We start from the raw sequence: 21,386 nt of genomic DNA on the forward strand, positions 1-21,386 counted from the left end.
GGAGAAAAAGAGGAAGACCACCCAGAATATGGATTGGCACAGTGGCAGCAGCAATGGGCTCAAACATAGCAATGATTGTGAGGTTGGTACAGGGCAGGGCAGTGCTTCGTTCCGTTGTGCGTAGGGTCACTATGAGTTGTTGCCAACTTAAAGGCACCTAAACTACAACAACATATATATGAGGAGGCTTCCAAAAGTTTGTAGAAAAATAGAATTAAAAGATGATGGAATTTTTCCACAAGCTTTTGAAGCCCTTTTTATTTAACAAGATGAAGGGCTTAAAAATGATCATGATGCCACCCTGTGAATATGAAAGTGTCTCTAGTGAGCTAGTGATATGGACTCCAAGGGTCTTCTTCATTAATGGTGAGAGACTTGTTTTAATATATGGAGAGTCTTTTCATCTGTTCACGTTTTTAATGTTGCTATCTTTTTTCACAAAACAATGACTGACTAAAGTGGAAATTAAATTCAAACCTTGGCTTAGCACTGTTCTAACTAACAGGCAAATAGTCATTCATCAAGATATCATTTATACTCTTTGAAGCTTGAAATCAGTATTACCTGGATTGGCAAAATTGGGTAGTATACTAAGAATATGTCTGTTTCAATGAACAAAAAAACGATGGGCAATTGCTTAGGCCTGTGATCAGCTAACAAAGTGAATAAAAAAGGAGTTTTACCGTTTGTACCATTCTTCAGCCACGATGTTCTCTCCCAATGACCGATAGAGTCTTCCCAAGTTCACCATGGCCACGTGATGACTTGGGCTAAGTTTGATGGCCTGTTGGTAATGAGCCACTGCCTTCTCTGGAGAGCCTGTAAACAATGATGGGTTGACAAGATTAGAACAATCTTTCATCAAAACAACACATGCGCTCTTATCGCTCTTCTGACGGAGCTCACCCATCCTCATTATCACAGTCACATGTCATCAATTACTTAGTTTGTAAGTTAGTTTGCAGTTTGGTCTCTTCTTTTTGCCACTACCTCCTGATCAGTTCATTACTCAGCTCCATTTCCAAATCAATTATTATTAATAACAATAACCAGAAATACAAATCTAATTTTAAAATTATTTGTCATAAATGATAGTGTAAGTGTTTTTGGCCATTACCACAGTAGCATGATGATTATCAGTGATTGTTATTTATCCAAGATATTGCTGCCTACCTTTATGCAAAAAAAAAAAAAAAAAAATAGAATTGGTTATTATTGAAATAAAATTATTTTCTAAGGATCTGTCTCAAATTCTATATTGAAGCATAGTAACTGAGGTATTTCTTTAAATAAGCATGTCAGTTGAATCTTGAAAATTTCTTGAAAATTTCAAAGTATACATTTTTGTTTGAGCTGTATTTATATAGTGGTACAACAATAAAAACTTTAAAGTATAATAATAATGCCATCTTGCATTCTTCCAGTATATATTATAATATTTGTGTATTTACAAAATCACATATGATATTTTCAGATTATTTTTAATGCTATTTAGCTGCTTATCTACAGCTAGAATTTAAGAGATATTAAAACATAAACCAAATTTCCGGTGGAAAGACTTTTATTGACTTGACAAAAACTTCAGGGTAAATGAGGGTTAAGGGTAATATCAGAATCAAATCTCTACTGAAGAGCACCAAAGAAGCATCCTATTGAAACTATATTTAAGTGAGTGCTGTGCAGAACTGTCTGGAGTTCTAAATGAAATAAGAGTGTTTTTATTATCTGCATAGCAGTATTTTCAAATGTACATTCTTTTAATGCAAGCTTGACTACAGAGTATCTAGAGAGACTATAAGTCCAGGTATAAGTCATTGGGAATTGGGGCGATTTCACAAGTATGAAAATATAAATTCAAAGAGAAAACTTAGTAGTGAAAGAGAAATAGAGTGAGTGGTCAGTGGTTTATTGGTTTGTTTTTTTGCTGAGGGAATGAGTAATGAATTTTTTGTTTTGTTTGTTTTTTGGTGGGTGAATGAGGTTGTTTGCTGTTGATGTAGAACAAAAAGGTCCAGGTCATGAGAAGCAGAAGTCTCTGAACTTTATAGCTTTATGACACTAAATTTGTTATTATGTTGCTAATAAACCAGCAGGTGGCACTAGACAACAATTTTACATGCAAAATGAAGTACATTTCCTATGCATATCAGAATAAAAAATTGATATTCTAGAAAACAGACAAGCTTCAAAGACTCTTGAAAATAAAAACCCTTTCAAGCACTTAATACTGAAAAAATAATTAAAACAGATTTTGACTGCAGGGCAGCTAGTCTAATAATCGTCAAACAAGAACAAAGTAGTACGTTTTATTAAATTCAAATATCTTTCTTTTCATTATTTATCAGTATTCATAACATGCCAGTAGTATCTAAGGCTCTGCACAAATCATAAAGAAAAAAGAATCCGTGCCCAGTAAAATTTTGCAGTAAATAAGATGGAGTGAGTGGACTCATATTTATAGAGCACCTGTTACAAACGAGCACTCCATCAATTATAGTAATAGAGTTTGCTATCATGCACATTAAGGAACAGTGAAACAATTCTGGAGGTTTTTTATCAATTGTGGAAAAGCATCTAACCCATGCACCATGATCTAATATGCAGGTTCTGTATCCTTGTAGAGGAACATTTTATCTTCAGAGATTTATAAGCTCTATAAATGATACTCAAAGTAGGCTGCTTCTCATTAAATCATCAAGACTATTCCCTGCCGCCTGAGAAGTTTTCCTTAGAGATATGATTATAGAACTGGGAAGATGATACTGAAACGAGCTGGAAGATTTAAGAACTCACAGCCCCAAGGGACAATGTGACCGTCAGCAGTGTGAACTTCCTGCCAAGCCATTTTATTTCTGAAGTATTATTTGGGTTACTGCCATTTTTCTTGACAGTATTATCTAATCTCAACAGAACAGGTGCTCTTTAATTTGACTCACCAGTATCAACTAAGAAAACCCCATAGTTGTTGTGTAAATCTGAGCTGTCTGGACAGTTCTTTATTCCAGCCTGGTAAATTTCCTCAGCTTCCTTATATCTTTCCTTTGAAAGAGAACAAACAACAAGAAATTGTAAACTTAAAAAATAAAAACATAAACTTAAAACATAAAACATAAAAACATAATTGGAGAGGAGAAAGCAGAAATAACATACTGAGGACCTATTATGCAACAGGTACTGAGCTAAAACTATGCACTGTGCTTGAATTAAACAATTATTAAAATTACAATGGATGCAATCTTCAGCAGCAGAGGAAAAAGAATCACAGACTATTAAGAGCTGGTAGGAGCACTGATAGATACTAGTTCACCACCCAGAAGCCGTAGTGGCACAGTGGCTAAGCGCTTGGTTGCCAAACAGAAGGTGTGTGGTTGGAACCCACCAGCTACTCCATGGAAGAAAGTAACATAGTATACTTGTGTTAAGCATTGCAGACTTAAAAAACGTATAGGCCAGTTGTACCCTGCTCTACAGAATCACTATGTCAGAACTGACTCAACAATCATGGGAATGGGAGTTCACCTCCATTTTTAACAAATGCCTATATTAGGGTACAAAGTGGTTAAGCAGTTTTCCCCAAATCTCATAGCCAAATGGGGACAGAGAACAGAATGCAGGTGTCCAGTGGACAAATAGAGTACTGAGGCCTACGGAATAAAATAGTATTAGTAGAAATAAAGGTTGTCTCTGGCATTAAAAAAAGCAGAAGGATTTCCTCCAGAAGTACGTCTTGAGCACCAACCAGTTGTCAAGTACACAGTAGAGCATACATAGAGGGAACAAGACAAACGTAACCCCTGTCCCCACAGATAACAGAGTGGGATTCAGACAATGAGACATTACACTGTAGCACGACAGTGTCCTGGTGGGAAAAGCAGGGATGTTTAGAAGGAAACCAGACGTGGTGACACAGATCTGCAGTTAGACACTCTATGCCTATCCTGACTCAAGTGCCTTAAGATACTGGTTTCATTTCATTTCAGCAGCTCTGGAATATGAAGATGTGCTTGGGGGTGGGGGTGGGGGTGAAATGTGGACGCTTGGAATAATAATTAAAAAAAAAAAAAAAAAATCCCTATGGAGTTGAAAGGTGTATTCCCTGAAAGGAATAAATTGTTTTCTTCACATTCAAGCTTCCCGAAGTTAGTAAACAACAGTTTTTATGTGTAATTACAGTTTTCAATTTTAGGTTTCCCCCCACGTACGTGCAGCTCCAAAATAAGCAAAGAGATCATCTAAAACATTTCACTCTTATTTCCAGGTTTCCACTAGAAATGCAATTTTCAAAGTCCAAAGGAAGAATGGAATTTAAAAGTCCATGTTTGTCAGAAGCAAGCAATCACACTCCTGTCACCTTGGTTGCCCCCAAGGGCAATCTTTAGATTCTGACTCTGACAAATGTCTTCAATATGTACCCTTCTTTTCATTTCCCTTGACTCCAAATTTCAAGGAATGATTAACTCTGCTTATTAAAAAATACAGGAGAAATATACTTGGCAAGTGTTTATTTAAAATAAATTCTACCTTCTCTGAAAAGGCAATCAATGCATTTATCTTAAAAAAAAAAAAAAAAAAGAAGCATTATTTAATCCCTAAAGCTCAGTTTCAAGCATGCTTTCATTTAACTCATTTGACTAGATATAAGTCCTGAACTAAGTCTGACCATCCCTGGTCTCTAGTGACTTGTGTGTTTCAGAGGACATGAATATAAACTATTTATAGCACAACTTTAATTAAAAATGCTGTGACCCAGAGAATGGTCTGGCAAATAATACTTTCCTGTTCTACCCCAGAGTCCTCAACCAATCATTGCCTCGGCATCAAATGGTCTTTCAGGGCAGTTGCTAACAATAACATTGAGCCATGGGTTCATCTCCATGTTCTAAAACATTTTCAGTGGAGTGGAAATAAAATGAGCCTTGGAGGAGACATACAACATTGTCAACATCTCCCAACATCTCCATTTTTATGTACTATGATCATACCTAGCATGTTTTTTACCACAGGAAGGGAAAGTGACAAGTTGCCTGAAAGGGGTGATGGGCCGCCTCCCTCCCCCCCCCCAGCTATAAGGCCAATTGATACATTTGAAAAATATTACTTTTAGTTCAGTTTTCATCTACCTGGAGAATGGGTAAGAAACCAATAGACATGGGCTTAATGCAGTTATTTTAAAAAACTTTTGGGTCTACGGACTCTGTTTACTCTAAAAATGACAGCGGATTCCCAGAATTTTCATGTGGGCTGTAAAATATTTACCACATTAAAACTGAAGCTGAGAAAAAATTTTGAATATTTATTTATTTTAAAATAATAATGAATTTATATGAAAAATAACTATATTTTCCAAAGCGAAAAGAAATTAGTGAGGATAGTGACACTGATATTTTTGTAGATTTCTTTAGTATGGAAAATAATAACTATATTTTCAGAACAAAAAGAAATTAGGGAGAATAGTGTTATCAAATGGTATTTTTGCAGATCTCTAAGTAATTTTTTCATAGTCGTGGATATATCAAGTCACCTCTAAAAAAAACTTCTATGGACTCATAAAACACTAAAAACAAATAAAAAAGTGTATTTTACTTCTCAGTACTTGTGGTATATTTCAAAGAACAGGAATTTACTGGTTTAGATTTGAAATCTCCAAGTCCTTCCTTGGGAGTTTCTTGGTGTTCATAAGCACCCATTTTCTTCCTGTGTGTCGCTCAGTGTCTAGGCTGGTCTTTTTGATAACTTAAAATGATTAGACTTAGGATCTACCCTATACTGGCACGATAGCATAGGATAATGAGAAAAACTCATTTTCAATAAAACATGAGCATATTGGCACAGGTATAGGGGTTGTTGTTAAGTGCCATGGAGTCTGTTCTGACTCACAGTGACCTTGTATAAGGTTTTGAGGAGTGGCTGCTGAGTTTGAACTGTTGACCTTGTGGTTTAAACCGACCTTGTGGTGGTACAGGGCTTAAGATTTCAAACTTTTACTGGGACAAAACTCCATACAATTCCTTTAACACTCTTACCAGCACTTTCCCTTTGCAGCGTTTGCTACAATTACCTTGGATACTGGGGGAGGAGAATATAGTTTCTTTTACTTGTTGTTGTTAGGTGCCATTGAGTACATTCTGACTCACAGAGACCCCATGTGACAATAAAATTTCCTGTGGGGTTTTCTTGGCTGAATGGCACCTTAGGATAAAGCACTGACCTCAAGGTAAGTTTTAACCGCAAGGTCGGAGGTTCAAACTCACCAACCACTCCTCAAAAACCCTATATAGGACTGCTATGAGTTGGAACCGACTCAACAGTGCATGACAACAACAACCTTACAGAAGCATACTGCCAGGTCTTTCTCCTACGAAGCTGCTGCGTGTTTTCAAACTGCCAAACTTTCAGTTGGCCACCAAGCATTAACTGTTGCACCATCCTTTCTAGACAGTGGTGGTGGTGGTGTGCCATGGATTCAGTTCTGGCTCATGTTGTTGTTAAATGCCATCGAGTCGGTACCAACCCATAGCAACCTTATACACAGCAGAACCAAACACTGCCCGATCCTGGGCCAACCTTACTATTTTTGCCACGCTTGAGCCCATTGATGCTGCCATTTTGCCAATCCATGTCACTGGGGGTTTTCCTCTTTTTCTCTGACTCTCCACCTTACCAAACATGATATCCTCCAGCGACTGGTCCCTCATGGCAACCCTAAATAGGGTTTCTGAGGCTGTAAATATTTAAGGTAGCAGAAAGCCTCATCTTTCTCCTGTGGAACTGCTGACCTTGAGGTTAGCAGCCGGATTTGTAACCACTATGCTATTAGAGCTTTTGAAGGATAGATAAAGGTCACACCATACTATTCAACAATTTTTAGTATCTGGTGGTGCAATACACTCAAATGATACTTACTGGGTGATTAACACATTCTTAAGGTAGCGTCTGGTTCAAATTCACTAGGCCACATATTCAATATTACGAGGGGATGAATTTACCCCAAAGATGACATTTGTTCAAGGATAGAATCTGACCTTGGGCATTTTAGTCTCAATCTATACCACTAGCTTATTTTTTATTTTTCCAGTTTTCTTTTTATTGTTGTATGAGAAGTCATATCCCAAAATGCATGAAAAGAAAAATATTTTAAATGCTATCAATTTAATTAACTGAGTTTTTCCAAGAGGTTATAAACTTAGATGTAAACTTTAAGATAAGCACTGGACTATGAATCAGCCATTCTGTGAGAGGAAGAAGAGGCCGTCTACTTCCACAAAAGTATATTGTTGTTACGTGTCCTAGTCAGTTCCCATTCAAAGCAACTGTGTATAGGTTGTTGTTGTTAAATGCGGATGTTGTTGTTAAATGCGGTCGAGTTGGTTCCGACTCACAGTGACCCTACGTAGGGTTTCTGTGGAGTGGTTGGTGAGTGTGAACTGCCAACCTTGTGATTCAAACCAACCTTGCAGTACAGGACTTGGAAAACCTATATAGAGTTACAATGAGTGGGAACTGACTTAATAGCAAGTGTGCATTAAGATAATACGTACAGAAGGTCACTTAGCAATATCACAACTAATTTAATGACAAGTGAATAAAAGGATGACACAAATCATTTATGATACTATGAAAATAAATAACATAAATATACTAAAATAACCTGTATCATGTGCACAAAAATCATATTTGCTGTTTTACATATTATAGATATAGGGTATATATTTGATATTCTCTGATTTTCAAGCTTCATATTTCTCTATTACTTGTAGAATTGAAGAAAAGATTGATACTAGTCTTTCCTTTCTTCCTCAAATATGCTCTCTCTCTCTGGCTTCCTCACAGCTATGAAAGATGATATAGATTCTCAGTCCTTGAAGTTGCTCTGTCCCCAAGTTTATAATTTTCTATTTTTCTTTTCCTTTTATCCTTTCAGATGCAAATAGTCCCTAAATGCAAAGAAATCTTCCTCCACAGTAAAGTCTATCCATCCCCACACTTGCTTTCTGCAATAAGGTTCTCAATCTTCACACCAAAATGCACTTAAAAACTTCTTCCAAAATATCTCCTGTATTTCCATAAGAGTTTTCTTCCTGACATGTTTAACATTCCTCTCCTCAGATGTCTACATTTGCTCCCGATTATCAATTTCAAAAGAGGGCTCCATTGTAAGCCTTAATAAACTCCAAAATAGAATTTATCTTCCATATATTAACCTATTTTCCAAATTCCCTTTCTCACATTTTCTACTTTTTCCAAATGGATTCACATGCTACCTTCTAGTTCAAGTGAATCAAGAAACCCAATATTAACCTCAAAAGAAATCCTAGAAGGCATCACTATACTCATGGTTTTATTGACATTGAGGATGGATGTGGCACCAATGGACAGCAATACGATTACATAAGAGTGGTGGTGGTACACCGTGGAGTCAGTTCTAACTCATAGCGGCCCTGTATAGGGCTTCTGAGGCTGTATATCTTTACAGGAGCTGAAAGCCTCATTTTTCTCCCATGGAGCAGCTGGTAGATTAGAACTGCCCGCCTTACAGTTAGCAGCCCAACATGTAACGCACTATGCCAGTAAAGTACACCAAATCACGCTTTCTAAAAATTTTATTTACCAATTTAACAGTTTCTGAATATCCAATTTGGGGTCCTGACATGATGCTGTAAGATAAGCACTTGACTGCAAGATCGATTTGAACCACAAGGTAGGCAATTCAAACTCAACAGGCATGCCTCAGAAACCCTATATAGGAACCGACTCAACAGCTCTTAACAACAGCAATATATACAATTTAGTGAAACTGATCACATCCTTGGAGTTGTGTGGCCACGCTCAGCTCATCTTCCTTTTCTGAGCTGTTCCTCCCCCATTAGATAAACTCACTGGCCCCTAAGGTTCTTATCTAATCTTTCAAGTAGCTAAGTGTCACTTTGATTCCATATGGACAGTTCTTAGATGAGCATACTATTCAAGGCAAACATTCTTTACTAGTTAAGTATGTTAAGCCTGCTTAGTTGTGGTAAGACTTCAGGGAATGGATACTTTGGCTTACCTTTTAAAGATTATCTCAAAACAAATAGTTTTAGGGGTTCAACCAGCCTCCACGGCTTCAGAAAATCTGGAGTCGATGAGAATTTGCAATTCTGTATTTGATCAGGATTCTTTTTATAGACTCTTTGATCAAATATACAGTACTGGCAGCTGGGCACCATCCAGCATTTCTAGACTGATTGTAAAAAAGGCAGTTGTTCACAGAAGCAATTAGTCACACATTCAATATCCTCCTATTCCTGACTCTCCATCACCCACCTTGTATCAGAGTGAGGATTTAAGTAGGTGTCTCATCTGAAAATGTCTCACAATATCCTTGCAGACAAGACTAAGAGGAGTGAGCAAGATGACAAATAATACGAATCGGGCTGCGAACCTTAAGGCCAGCAGTTCGAAACTACCAGCCGCTCCGCGGGAGAAAGATGAGGCGTTCTGCTCCCGTAAAGATTTACAGCCTTGGAAACCCTGTAAAGGGTCGCTATGGGTCGGATCCGACTCGACGGCACTTAACAACAACAACAACAAGACTCTTGAGTAATGTAGAAATCAACCTAGAGAGAAGGTTCTACAACATGTTGCAGGATTTCCTGTCACTGATCTCATTCTTTTTTTATTTTTTTATATTAAAGATGCAAATAAATAACTTACCAGAAAGGAGTCCTAGTAGCATAGCGGTTACATAGCGGGCTGCTAACTACAAGGTCCAAAGTTTGAGTCTACCAGCCACTCAGGGGGGAGAAAGGTGAGACCTTCTGCTCTAGTAAAGATTTACAGCCTCAGAAACCCTACACAGGTAAATCGCTATGAGTCAGAACAGACTCAACAGCACACAACCACCACCACCATTTTTATCAAAATTTGCCTACTGAAGTAGCTAGAAAGAGTAGTTAATACATTAAATGGCAGAAAGGGGGAGTGGGGAGGGGAGACAAGACTTTGAAGTCATAGAAAACCTAAAATTTCAGGCTGATGAAAGAAGGAAAAATTAAATATAAATGAACACAAATCCTTTCATTCAGATTTTAAATACTTGCCTACAAAATGAGTGAGACCTGGATCAGCAAATGTTTGCATTTTCTAAGATTTTGACTGATTTCAGCTCTCATCTGAGTCAGAGCATCATGTGGATACTAACCAACAACAGTATTATTCATTTTAGGGTGTTTTAACATAGCTATACCAGGAGCTCTGGTAGCATAATGGTTACAAGTCAGGCTGTTAACCTCAAGGTCAACAGTTTGAAACTACCAGCTGTTCCGCGGAAGAAAGATGCAGCTTTCTGCTCCTGTAAAGATTACAGCCTTGGAAACCCTATGCAGGGTCACTATGAGTCGGAACCGACTCCTCTATTGCACGCTAATACTACTGCCACCACAAACATAGAAACACAGTATCTGGGGCCAAAGAAGTGAATATTTTAATTCTACCTTGAATTTATCAAAGTACAGTTAGAGAAACCAGTTTAATTTTGGAAGTCATGTTTTATTAGATAAAATAGACACCCAGCGGCTACGTGAAGCAACATGACCAGAAAGGAAAATATTTGGAAACCAGGATCAGTTAGAAGCAAGTTGAAAGAAATAGGGTTAGCTTAGAAAAGAGATGATTAGAAAAGTGACAAAGTAGCTGTGTTCCCAAGATGTGCTTAACAAGCTCTCAGGTGGAAGAGAGACCAGGTCTAACAGGTGCAAATTAGAGGAAGATTGATTTCAGTTCAGAGTCGTGGCGTTCACTCACTTTAGTTTGGCCTGAAAACAGAATGTGTTTCCTTCTGTAATAGTGAGATGTATCCTTGAGGAAGTTTTCCCTTTGGGGTGTGAAACAGATAAAGATTCTGGCATTTTGTAGAAGCTGCTTGCAAAAAGAGAGAAAACAGCTAGTGTGACCTATCTTCTGTTCCACAAATCAACATGCATATCCACAGTGAGCATGGGCAACGTATATGAACAGATGGTGATGCGGGAAGATGACCTGCCATGTGAGGAGAGTTCCACAACTATGTTACAGATTGACCCAGACTTGTAGACTTGTTTTCATACACTGTGGGTGTTTGAAATTCTGGCATTTCCTAACAAGGTTGTGCCATTATGAAATGAATTCGTTAGCTTCCAAAGAATGTTGAGGCAAGTGGATTTTTCTCTAACAGTTCTCAGTGCCTTCCATGTGCATCTGAGGGAAGCATTCTTTAGCTAAAGAATGCAAAATATGGTGCTAAGATGTTTAAAGTCAGAAAGGGTGAGGCAATCCTAATTTATGCCACCAGCTGTTCTGTCTTTTTGATGTTAAAATCAATAGCCCAAAGAAGCAGAAAAAGGACCTTTCTTAAGTCTCAGCATTTTGCAGTCATATCTAGAAAAGGAAAGATCGGCAAAATATGTGCCCCTTGGGATTTCAGAAAAGATTACAGCTTTACTGTGTTTTTCTTAAAAACTGTTCACAATTTCAGCTCAATGCAATGCAGTAACTGCACATCAATTTTCAATTGCAATTTGCAAAATTAAATTTATCATATATTTTTTTAAAAACAGCTGATATTTCTTAAACATAAAGAAAATATATATGATGTCCTTTTTAAAGGTCTACATCACTTAACAACAACCACAACATTCTATAAAGAGCCCTAGTGTAGCATTGTAGGATCAACACTGGATTGATGACTGCAAGATTACCAGTTCAAACTCACTACCTACTCTTGGAAACCCTATACAGCAAGGGTGGGGAACATTTTTCTGTTAAGGGACATTTCATGTTGTTGTTAGGTGCCACCGAGTCAGTATCGACTCATAGCGACCCTATGCACAACAGAACGAAACACTGCCCAGTCCGGAGCCAATCTCACAATTGTTGCTCGTTGATGCTGACATTTTGCCAATCTCTCTCGCTGGGGGTCTTCCTCTTTTTCTCTGACCCTCCACCTTACCAAACATGATATCCTTCACCATCGACTGGTCCCTCCTGACAATATGTCCAAAGTATGAGAGAAGATGTTTGGCCATCCTAGACTCCAAGGAGCACTCTGGCTACATTTTTTCCAACACAGATCTGTTGGTTCTTTTGGCAGCCCATGGCACTTTTAATATTCTCCTCCAACACCATAAATCAAAAGCATCAATTCTTCTATTGTCTTCCTTATTCACTGTCCAGCTTTCACATGCATATGAGGTTATTGAAAATACCATGGCTTGGGTCAGGAGTACCTTAGTCCTCAAGCTGACACCTTTACTCTTCAACACTTTAAAAAGGTCTTGTGCAGCAGATTTGCCTAATGCAATACGACATTTGGTTTCTTGATTGCTGCTTCTGTGAGTGTTGAATGAAGAATGAAGTCCTTAACAACTTCTGTCTTTTCTCCATTGATAAGAATGTTGTTTATTGGTCCAGTGGTGAGGATTTTTGTTTTCTTTACATTGAGATGCAATCCATACCAAAGGCTGTGGTCTTTGATCTTCATCAGTAAGTATTTTAAGTCCTCTTCACTTTCAGCAAGCAAGGTATTATCATCTGTATATTGCAGGTTGTTAATGACATTTGGCTGTTTATCATTCATGAGCCCTACAAATTTATAAACTTAAAAAATTAATCTGCTATGTTTGATCAAACATTCAATTAACTCACCTCTACAGAATTGGGCTGGCTGCAGGTCAGTTTGAACCACAAGGTCTGCAGTTCAAACTCACAGCTACACCTTGGGAACCCTGTTGCTATGAGTCGGAACCAACTCAACTGCAGTTAACAACAACAATAACAATGTGATGGCTATAACTACGGTTGCCTTTACAGGGCCAAACCAAATGATTTTGAGGGACGGACATTCCCTACCTCTGTTATCCAAGGTTGCTATGAGTCAGAACCGACTCGACAATGCACAATTTTTTATAAAATTTGATCAACAGTAAAGACAAATGTAAAGATATAACAGAATGAGCTGCATTCAATTTCAAGGTCATTGAACATCTTGAAAGGTCATTGAGGGTAAAAATGGTTAATATGCTCATGACTAACGCAAAAGTTGGAGGTCTACGTCCATCCAGTAGTACCTCAGAAAAAAGGTCTGGAAATCTACTTTGGAAAAAAGCAGCCATTGAAAAGGCTATGGAGCACAGTTCTAACACATGGGCATCTCCATTAGTCAGAATCAACTGTTGCTTGTGTTTGCTGATTATGTTGAACATTTAAAAACAGTAACTGTATGAACTTGAAGTTCACCAAGTAGAAAAAAAGTAAGTAAAACTACAGGATATTTATTAAGGCAAATAATTTTTAATATTAACATTTTGTTGTAGAGAAATGCTGGCATTAATTACAATAGAGCCTTAAGTTATTCATTAAAATAGGAATTAGAACGTAGTTGATGCTAACGGAGATAGTTTTAGACACCCTTATGAAATATAGAAAATACAGTAAAAAAATTAAAGTTAGAGTACTTACTAAAGTTCAATATTTACTAATTTACTAATTAAGGCCCAAAGAGGCAAAGTTCTCCTTGGCTAGTCCATACAGATAGCTACCTACTAAGAAGCAATGCCTCGCAAGAACCAGGTCTCCCAGTTCACTGCAAAATGCTCTTACTAATACACCACAGAGTCACTGAAACCTAAATGCAAATGACGTCAAGAGATACTGTATTAAACATTGGCTTTTACAGTATGAGGTGGGTATACAAGGACTGGGGTTACAAAGAACTACTTTCTTTGAAAGAATCTTGCAGTATTATCAAGGAAGATAAACCTGAAAAATTGGAAGTCAACACAAGATTTAAGTCATAACTTGAGATAATAATTCAAGAAATAAAAATACATAGTTAATTTGTGTCTTGATGTGTGTACCAATAAATGTTAGGAGCTCATAGGAAAGAAAACTAGCCATGAGATTGGGAAGTGGAAAAATCTCAAGGGAGGGAGTAGAAGTTGAATTGTATCCTAAAGAATGAATTAGATTTACAAGGAGAGAGAGAAGTCATGACAAGAAGGTGAAACTATATGAATAGATACAAATTTCATTCAAAATTACAAAGAACATCCCCAAATTAAAATACTGTGTTATTACTGACATTAGGTAAGAGATATTGTCACTGTGACTTTTATTAAGAGCAATTACACGTTCACTTTCTTGTCCAGGTGAATTGGGGGAAAAATAAATGAACTGAGAACTCTTAACACGATACTTTATTCAGCAGCAAAAGCCGCACTCATAAAAAAGCAGTCTAAATAATAAATCTGATTGAAGGTTGTTAGAGGGAAGGAGGAGGGACCAAATTGATCAATACCTTTAATGAGTTGAAAGATTCTGTGTCCATCAGATCAAAATGAAACAACAAAATTGTAAACCAAGATAAGTCCAATATTTCCTAACATTGAAACATGAAGGACATTTCTTCCTGGGCTGAATAATGCTGTGAATTACGAACTCAACACCATCCCTGACCTTATAGTTAAAATGAATCATTTCACATGGATATTCCTTATATATATAAAAAAAAAAATGGGTGAAATTGAATGGAAACAATTACCTGCTCCGCCAATAACGAAGCTAAACTTGAATATGCATCTGCAAACTCTGGACCATATTTAATGGAATCCTGCAGTAGGAGGATGGCTTCTTCTTTTTTCTGCTGGGATCTATAGATTATGATGGGAGAAGACAAAAAGAACACCTTTTAAAAACACTTTGTTTAAATGCTCAGATTAGACTTTAAATTTTCAATTCTTTTGGCAAAGGATTCACTCTGGGTTCTACTGCAAATAGATTAAATTAGATTGTCTGAAGGTGCTAACAGTTTCTTTCTGCATTCTCATGGAAACAGATGTTAAGATGTAAGTGATGCTATGAAATTATCCAGTTTTGTTTTTTATTAACTTTTATTTCCTATTTGCTATGTTTTAGGAGACCTAGTGATGCAGTGGTTAAAGCAACAGACTGTTAATCAAAAGGTTGGAGAGTTTAACCCACCAGCCACTCTGTGGGAGAAAGACGTGGCCGTTTGTTTTCATCAAGATGTATAGTCTCGGGCACCATATGGAGCAGTACTACACTATACAACAGTATAGTGTGGGTATGAACTGGAATCAGCGTGATGGCAGGGGGTTTGGATTGCATTTTTATGTACTTTTGGAGATTTACTTAATACTTTACAAGTCTGCTCACAATATGCTTTTGGCCTTCAGAGGAGTAACTGTGAGGTACTAACTGGGTGGCATGGCACAAGCTTGGTCAGACTGTCAATGTTAATCTTGGGCTTTATATCTGAAGGCATACATTTCATACCTAATTGTGAAATTAAAAAAATAGTGTGACCACAGGCTAGCAAAGAATGGTCAGCTACTTTATCACTATATTTTAATTGAAAACTGTGCAAGTTTTGCTTTCTTCATTTAAGTCTTCTCCCAACGACTATACATATACTTCTGGTTCAAAGAGGATCCAAGTCTTGGAAGGTATTACCATTTTTGTTGGGTGAAAGCTCCCTTTCTGGTTAGTGCCAGGTGGTGAAATCAGGTCATTATTCGATTATCAATGTCTCTCAATAATAAGATACACACTGGTTACTTAGCAGCAATCAGTTCCACACTGGTCATTTGTAAAGTGCTAGGTACACTGTGACAGAATTTCAAACAACTGCCACTGAATTGACTTCACCTCATAGGCAGCCTATAGAACACAACAGAACTGCTCCTCAGGGTTACTGATACTGTAAATCTTTATAGAAGCAAAGAGCATAGTTTTTCCTGCAGAGCTGCAGTTGGGTTTGAACTGCAGGTCTTGTAGTTAGCAGCTCATCATTTAAGCTAGTACATTATCAAGGCTCCTTCAAGATGCCATGTTGTTGTTGTTGCTGGTAAATACCATGGAGTCAGTTCCAACTTACAGCAACCCTGTATAGGGTTTCCGTGGAGCAGCTGGTGGATTTGAACCACTGACCTTTTGGTTAGCAATCCAGTGCTTACCCTACATCACCACACAAGGAGTATATGTTGTTGTTAAGAGCCCTCAAGTAGGTTCCTACCCATAGCAACCCTGTATAGCATTTCCGAAGAGAGGCTGGTAAGCTTGAACCACCAATGTTGTAGTTCAAACTGACTTTGCAGACCAGCACATTAACCCACAGCTCCACACCACAGGAGTCCATTGTTGTTGTTAGGTGCCATTGAGTCAGTACCAACTCATAGCAACCCTATGCACAACAGAATGAAATACTGCCTGGTCCTGGGCCAACCTCACAATTGTTGCCACGCTTGAGCCCATTGATGCTGCCATTTCGCCAATCCATTTTGCTGGGAGTCTTCTCTTTTCTCTGACCCTCCACCTTACCATATATGATCTCCTTCTCCAGACACTAGTCCCTCCTGACAATATGTCCAAAATATGAGAGACAAAGTTTGGTCATTCTGGCCTACAAGGAGCACTCTGGCTTCACTTCTTCCAAAACAGATGTGTTGGTTCTTTTGGCAGCCCATGGCCATTTCAGTATTCTCCTCCAACACCATAACTCAGAAGCATCAATTCTTCTATGGTCTTCCTTATTCACTGTCCAGCTTTCGCATGCATATGAGGTTATTGAAAATACCATGGCTTGGGTCAGGCGCACCTCTTAGTTCTCAAGCTGACATCTTTGCTCTTCAACAATTTAAAAAGGTCTTTTGTTGCAGATTTGTCCATCATGTTTACTTAAATATATCTAGAAGCAATTCTTCCATGGGTACATATTTTTTAGATGAAGATCCTTTTTTTTATTAAAAAAAAAATGGTACATTTACTACTGAATTTTATGGTGAGTAGAACTCTTTCTTTAAGGATATTATAGGTCTTTACTAACACAAACGTGGAAATCCTTCCAAAGTTGAAAGGACTTAGGAAATTAAGGTTGAAAAGTAAGTCCCGCAGGACATAATTTAACAAAGATATTCTTCAAAATCAGCAGGGTGGAAAAAAACTTCACACAATTTGATAGTAAAGATTTAATGGTTTTCATTTGCCATGATTCACATCAGTTAGAATGGCAACTTAGACCTTTTATATATGAACCCAGCAAAATTAATTACCACTTACTACAGTCTATGAATTTAAATACTTGACGTACCCTATTAACATTCATATGACACTCTGGAAAGGTTATTATCAAAGTTATTCACAGGGACCTCATAGTCTTTATTTCACCTGTATCACTAAACAATCCCTGAGGAACTGGTGCATAAAGAGAAATATCTGATTGTACTATTATTTATTTGAGTATAGAGTATCCCAAGATGTAAAGATTCAGGCAGGAGGACATTTTGTAGTGGTCTGCACTTTCACATTTATTCTGCATTTGCTTGGGAGCCTTTTATAGTCATTATACACCAAGGGTCTGGATTAACAGATATTCCATGCCACTTTGTAATAGCCTGGCAGATTGTTTTTAAATGATTTTAAAGAAAGACCAGAAAGTTGTTAACCTTGGTTAATGGTGTTGGTTTTATTTCTGAAAGGGAGAGGAATGGAAAGATATTTCTTCTGTAGTCTCTCTTTTGCTCACCCTTTGGTGTCGGTGTTCTGTACTGTCAAGTGGATTTATGACTCGTAACAGCCCTATATTCAGTGTAGATGTGCTTTACAGTGTCTCCTAGGCTGTAATCTTTATGATTCTTAATCTTTAAGAGTCCAGATATGGTGCTATAGGATAAGCACTGGACTGTTAACCACAAGATTGGCAGAACTCACCAGTCGTTCCTTGGAAACCCTATACAGGGTTTGGCTATGAGTTGGAATCCACTCCCTGGTACCCAACAACAATAACAATCTCTACACAAACAGATCATTAAGTCTTTTCTCTCGTGGAGTTGCTGGGTGGGTTTAAACTCCTGACCTTTCAGTCAAGCACGTACCCACGGCATCATCAAGGCTGGGCTCCTTATCCTTGCATGGGAGCTTATGAAATAGGTATGGTGTTGACACATAATTTATAGCACAGAACTCATCTCAACAGAACTTTCCTTGGTCACACAGTAATGTGATTTGTGCTTGGAAACAGAACTCCATTTCAAAAGCTTCTGATCCCAGTGCCTCCCTTTTCATAGTCACATTATGGAAGATGCTCCTCCCTTATGATCTCGTGTTAAAAAAACAAGGCCAACAGCTCTACAATTCTGTTGGATTATTGCAATATAAAAGCAAAAGCCCACTGCTGTTGAGTCAATTCCAACTCACAGTGACCCTATCACACAGCGCTGAATGGCCTCATAGGGTTTCCAGTGTTGTAGTCTGTCTTTCCCTCAAGGAGAAGCTGGTGAGTTCAAATGGCTAACCATCATAAGAGCTGAACTTTTAAAAATGTCACTAACTGGGATCCTTTATTGCAGTATACAAAAGACAAAAGCAAAATAAACCCACTGCCATCAAGTTGAATCCGACTCAGAGCAACCCAATATAGGGATTCCAAGACTAAATCTTTATGGGAGTGGACAGCCTCATCTTTCTCCTGTAGAGCTCTTGGTGGGTTTAGCCACCAACCTTATGGTTAGCAGTCTGGTGTTTATCTATAGTGCCACAAGGACTTCTCTTATTGCAGTAGTTTTTTGTTTTTTTTTTTAACTTTTTCAACATGCCAGGGATCGGAAAAAGAAAACCTTATATACTAACCAGGACTTCGTTGTTGTTAAGAGCAATTGAGTTGGTTCCGACTCAGAGCCACCATGGATAGGATTTCCCAGGAGCAGTTGGTGAGCTCGAACTGCTGACCTTGGGACTCAAATCGACCTTGCATTAACCCATAGCACCACACCAGGACTCCCTACTATACTATGGTGGTGGTGGTAGTATGCTATGGAGTCAGTTCTGGCTCAGTTATAGGGTTTCCAAGGATTTAAATCTTAATGGGAGCAGAAAGCCGCATTTTCTCCCATGGAGTGGCTGGTAGTTTTGAACTGCTGACCTTGAGGTTAGCAGCCTGACTAGTAATCACTGCACTACCAGAAGAGTATAGCATGCACCTCATCCAATTTTGCTTGTTAACATTTTAGTTCACACACTTCTTGATAGCATCCTTTCTTCCCTTTCTCTATAGAAAGCAACTTAACTCTAGCTGGTCTGGGCTCAAGCTCCACCTATTGTGCTTTAGGATAAGCACTGGACTGTTAACCTCAAAGTTGGTGGTTTAAACCCACCAGCAGCTCCTTGGAAACCCATACAGGGTCACTATGAGTTGGAACCGACTTGATGGTACTTACCAAAAATGAAGTCTTGGTTAGTATGTACAATTTTTTTTGATCTCTGGTAGCAGGCTAAGTATAACAGGATACTGAAAAAGCTTTTTTTTTTTTAAAAAAAAAAAAAAAAAGGAAGAAAGACTTCCTTGGAACCACAGGCTAAAGAGGAAGGTTGCAATGACTGGTTGCTCTGGACTCCAGGTGATATAAGGGGTGGGGCGGGTATACAGCAATGGGAGGAAACAGGATGCTTTGCTCTCGTAAGAGCTCAGTTGTGTGTGTCCCCTGTTCTTCTTTTGTGCTATAATGAGTGACATCATGTCTTAAATCCTGTGATATCTACACAGGCATACTAACACAGATAAAATCTCCTAGTATTTTACAAATGAAACTCCATCCTCTTAAGTTTCCTCCAGAAACTTCCAAAAAGCCAAGACTTTTTAAAAGGGATTTCTGGGACCAGTATATAACACCTTCATCATGAATTTCATAAAACAAATGTACGTTTAAACTGGCTGTTGTTCATAATGTACAAATTCTGCTATTAAGCATTTGTAGTTTCAGAGGGAATATCCCCTCTGGTAGAGAGCAGTGAGAAAATTTTGCCTGTGCGTTGAGTAAAAACATTTTCATCGTCTCGCTTTCCTGGCTCTATATCAATGACAGATATATAGCAAAAGCAAACAAGACTTCACCATATTTTCTTCCTATAATTAAGGACCTGTTAAATTTGTCAACTTATGAAACTTTCTGGATTCCTGTCTAAAATCTCATGACACATTCATTTAAACTGAAAGCAGATGCTTTATTTGAAAAAGTATTGACATTATGGGAGAATTTAGGAATGTCACTGAAAGAAATAGATGGGTTGGTGATGTACTTGGCAACAGTACAGCCTCCCATTAGCCCCAGTGTGGGCTGGTGGCCCGCTGAATTCCCATTCCTCTGTCAGGTTATTTGGTTGTTGTTGGGTTCAAAAATGATGTCTTTCACAAATGAAAAAGATTACAACTTTTTGTATGATCGACTTTAATAGTTCTTCTAAAAAACTAAATTGTGGAAGTCAAATTGTAGACAGTCTGACAGATTATCTTTTCAGAGCACCCATTTTTCCTACAGCTCTAAGATCTTCCCTGTACAGAGAGAGAAGCAAACTGGATGCTCCTTTATGCTCAAGTTTACTTAAGCACATCTTTACTGGGAAAAAAACAATGGCTGTATAACATCTAGTTTACGGGAATCACCCTAATTTTTTTCTTTGACTTTTTGCAGAAATTACATAGAATTGTCTGGAAGATGCATATTATACCTATTCTTCATTTATCAACTATCTGATTAGCTGACATTTCACATTCATGACAATAGTAAAAAATCCACTACACAACTATTTTGTGCATTAATGATACATGTGCAGCTTACAAAGCATTAATAAGAGTAATGCTGGCTGTGATTGTTAAGCAAAGGAATGATGGTTAAGTTATGTGTCAACTTGGCTGGGCCATGATTCTCACTGGTCTGGCAATGGTCTAACTTGGCAGAAATGTAATGATAAAAAGACTCTTGGTGGCACAGTAGTTAAGCACTCAGCTTAACTCATGGTTTGCAGTTTGAACCCACAAGCTACTTCATGGGAGAAAAATGGGACCGTCTACATCAGTAAAGATTACAACCTTGGAAAACCTATGGGACAGTTACAGTCTGTTTTATCAGTTCATATGCGTTGGAATCGACTTGAAGGCAATGAATTTGGTTTTGGTAATGACGAAATCTGGCAGCTGTGTAATGGTACAGTTATGCTCCATTTTGTGATATGATGTGGTCATCCTCCATTTTCACATAATGTCATTTTTGCATAATGACTTGGTATTTGGAAGCTAACCAGGTCAACAGTGAGGAGTGGGCTTACATGTGGTGAAACATATGTCTTTCAATTCAAAATTACAATCACTATATGTGGTCCTGGACTATGAGCCACAGGGTCTATAATTCAAACCCATCAGCTGCTCCTCAGAAACCCTACACAGGGTCGCTGTGAGTCTAATCCAACGCAACATCACTTAGTAACAACAACGCAGTCAATATAGGAGTTCTGGTGTGGCACTGTAGGATAAGTAATGGACTCCAAACTTCAAGGTCAGCATTTCAAACTCACCTCAGAAA

At 38.0% G+C, this 21,386-nt stretch overlaps 1 protein-coding gene across 1 annotated transcript in view; it reads right to left on the minus strand.

Annotated features, from left to right (window-relative positions):
• TMTC1 (transmembrane and tetratricopeptide repeat containing 1) overlaps window positions 1–21,386 on the minus strand; it is a 373,612-nt gene that overhangs the window by 15,031 nt on the left and 337,195 nt on the right. The window contains exons 11-13 of the mRNA XM_006866973.1: window positions 14,555–14,663; window positions 2,937–3,039; window positions 684–819 (exon numbers count right to left, since the gene is read on the minus strand). Of these exons, the coding sequence (XP_006867035.1) occupies window positions 684–819; window positions 2,937–3,039; window positions 14,555–14,663 (348 nt within the window). The remainder of the gene's footprint in view (window positions 1–683; window positions 820–2,936; window positions 3,040–14,554; window positions 14,664–21,386) is intronic.

Source organism: Chrysochloris asiatica, unplaced genomic scaffold, assembly GCF_000296735.1.
Source record: "Chrysochloris asiatica unplaced genomic scaffold, ChrAsi1.0 scaffold00098, whole genome shotgun sequence".
NCBI lineage: Eukaryota > Metazoa > Chordata > Mammalia > Afrosoricida > Chrysochloridae > Chrysochloris > Chrysochloris asiatica.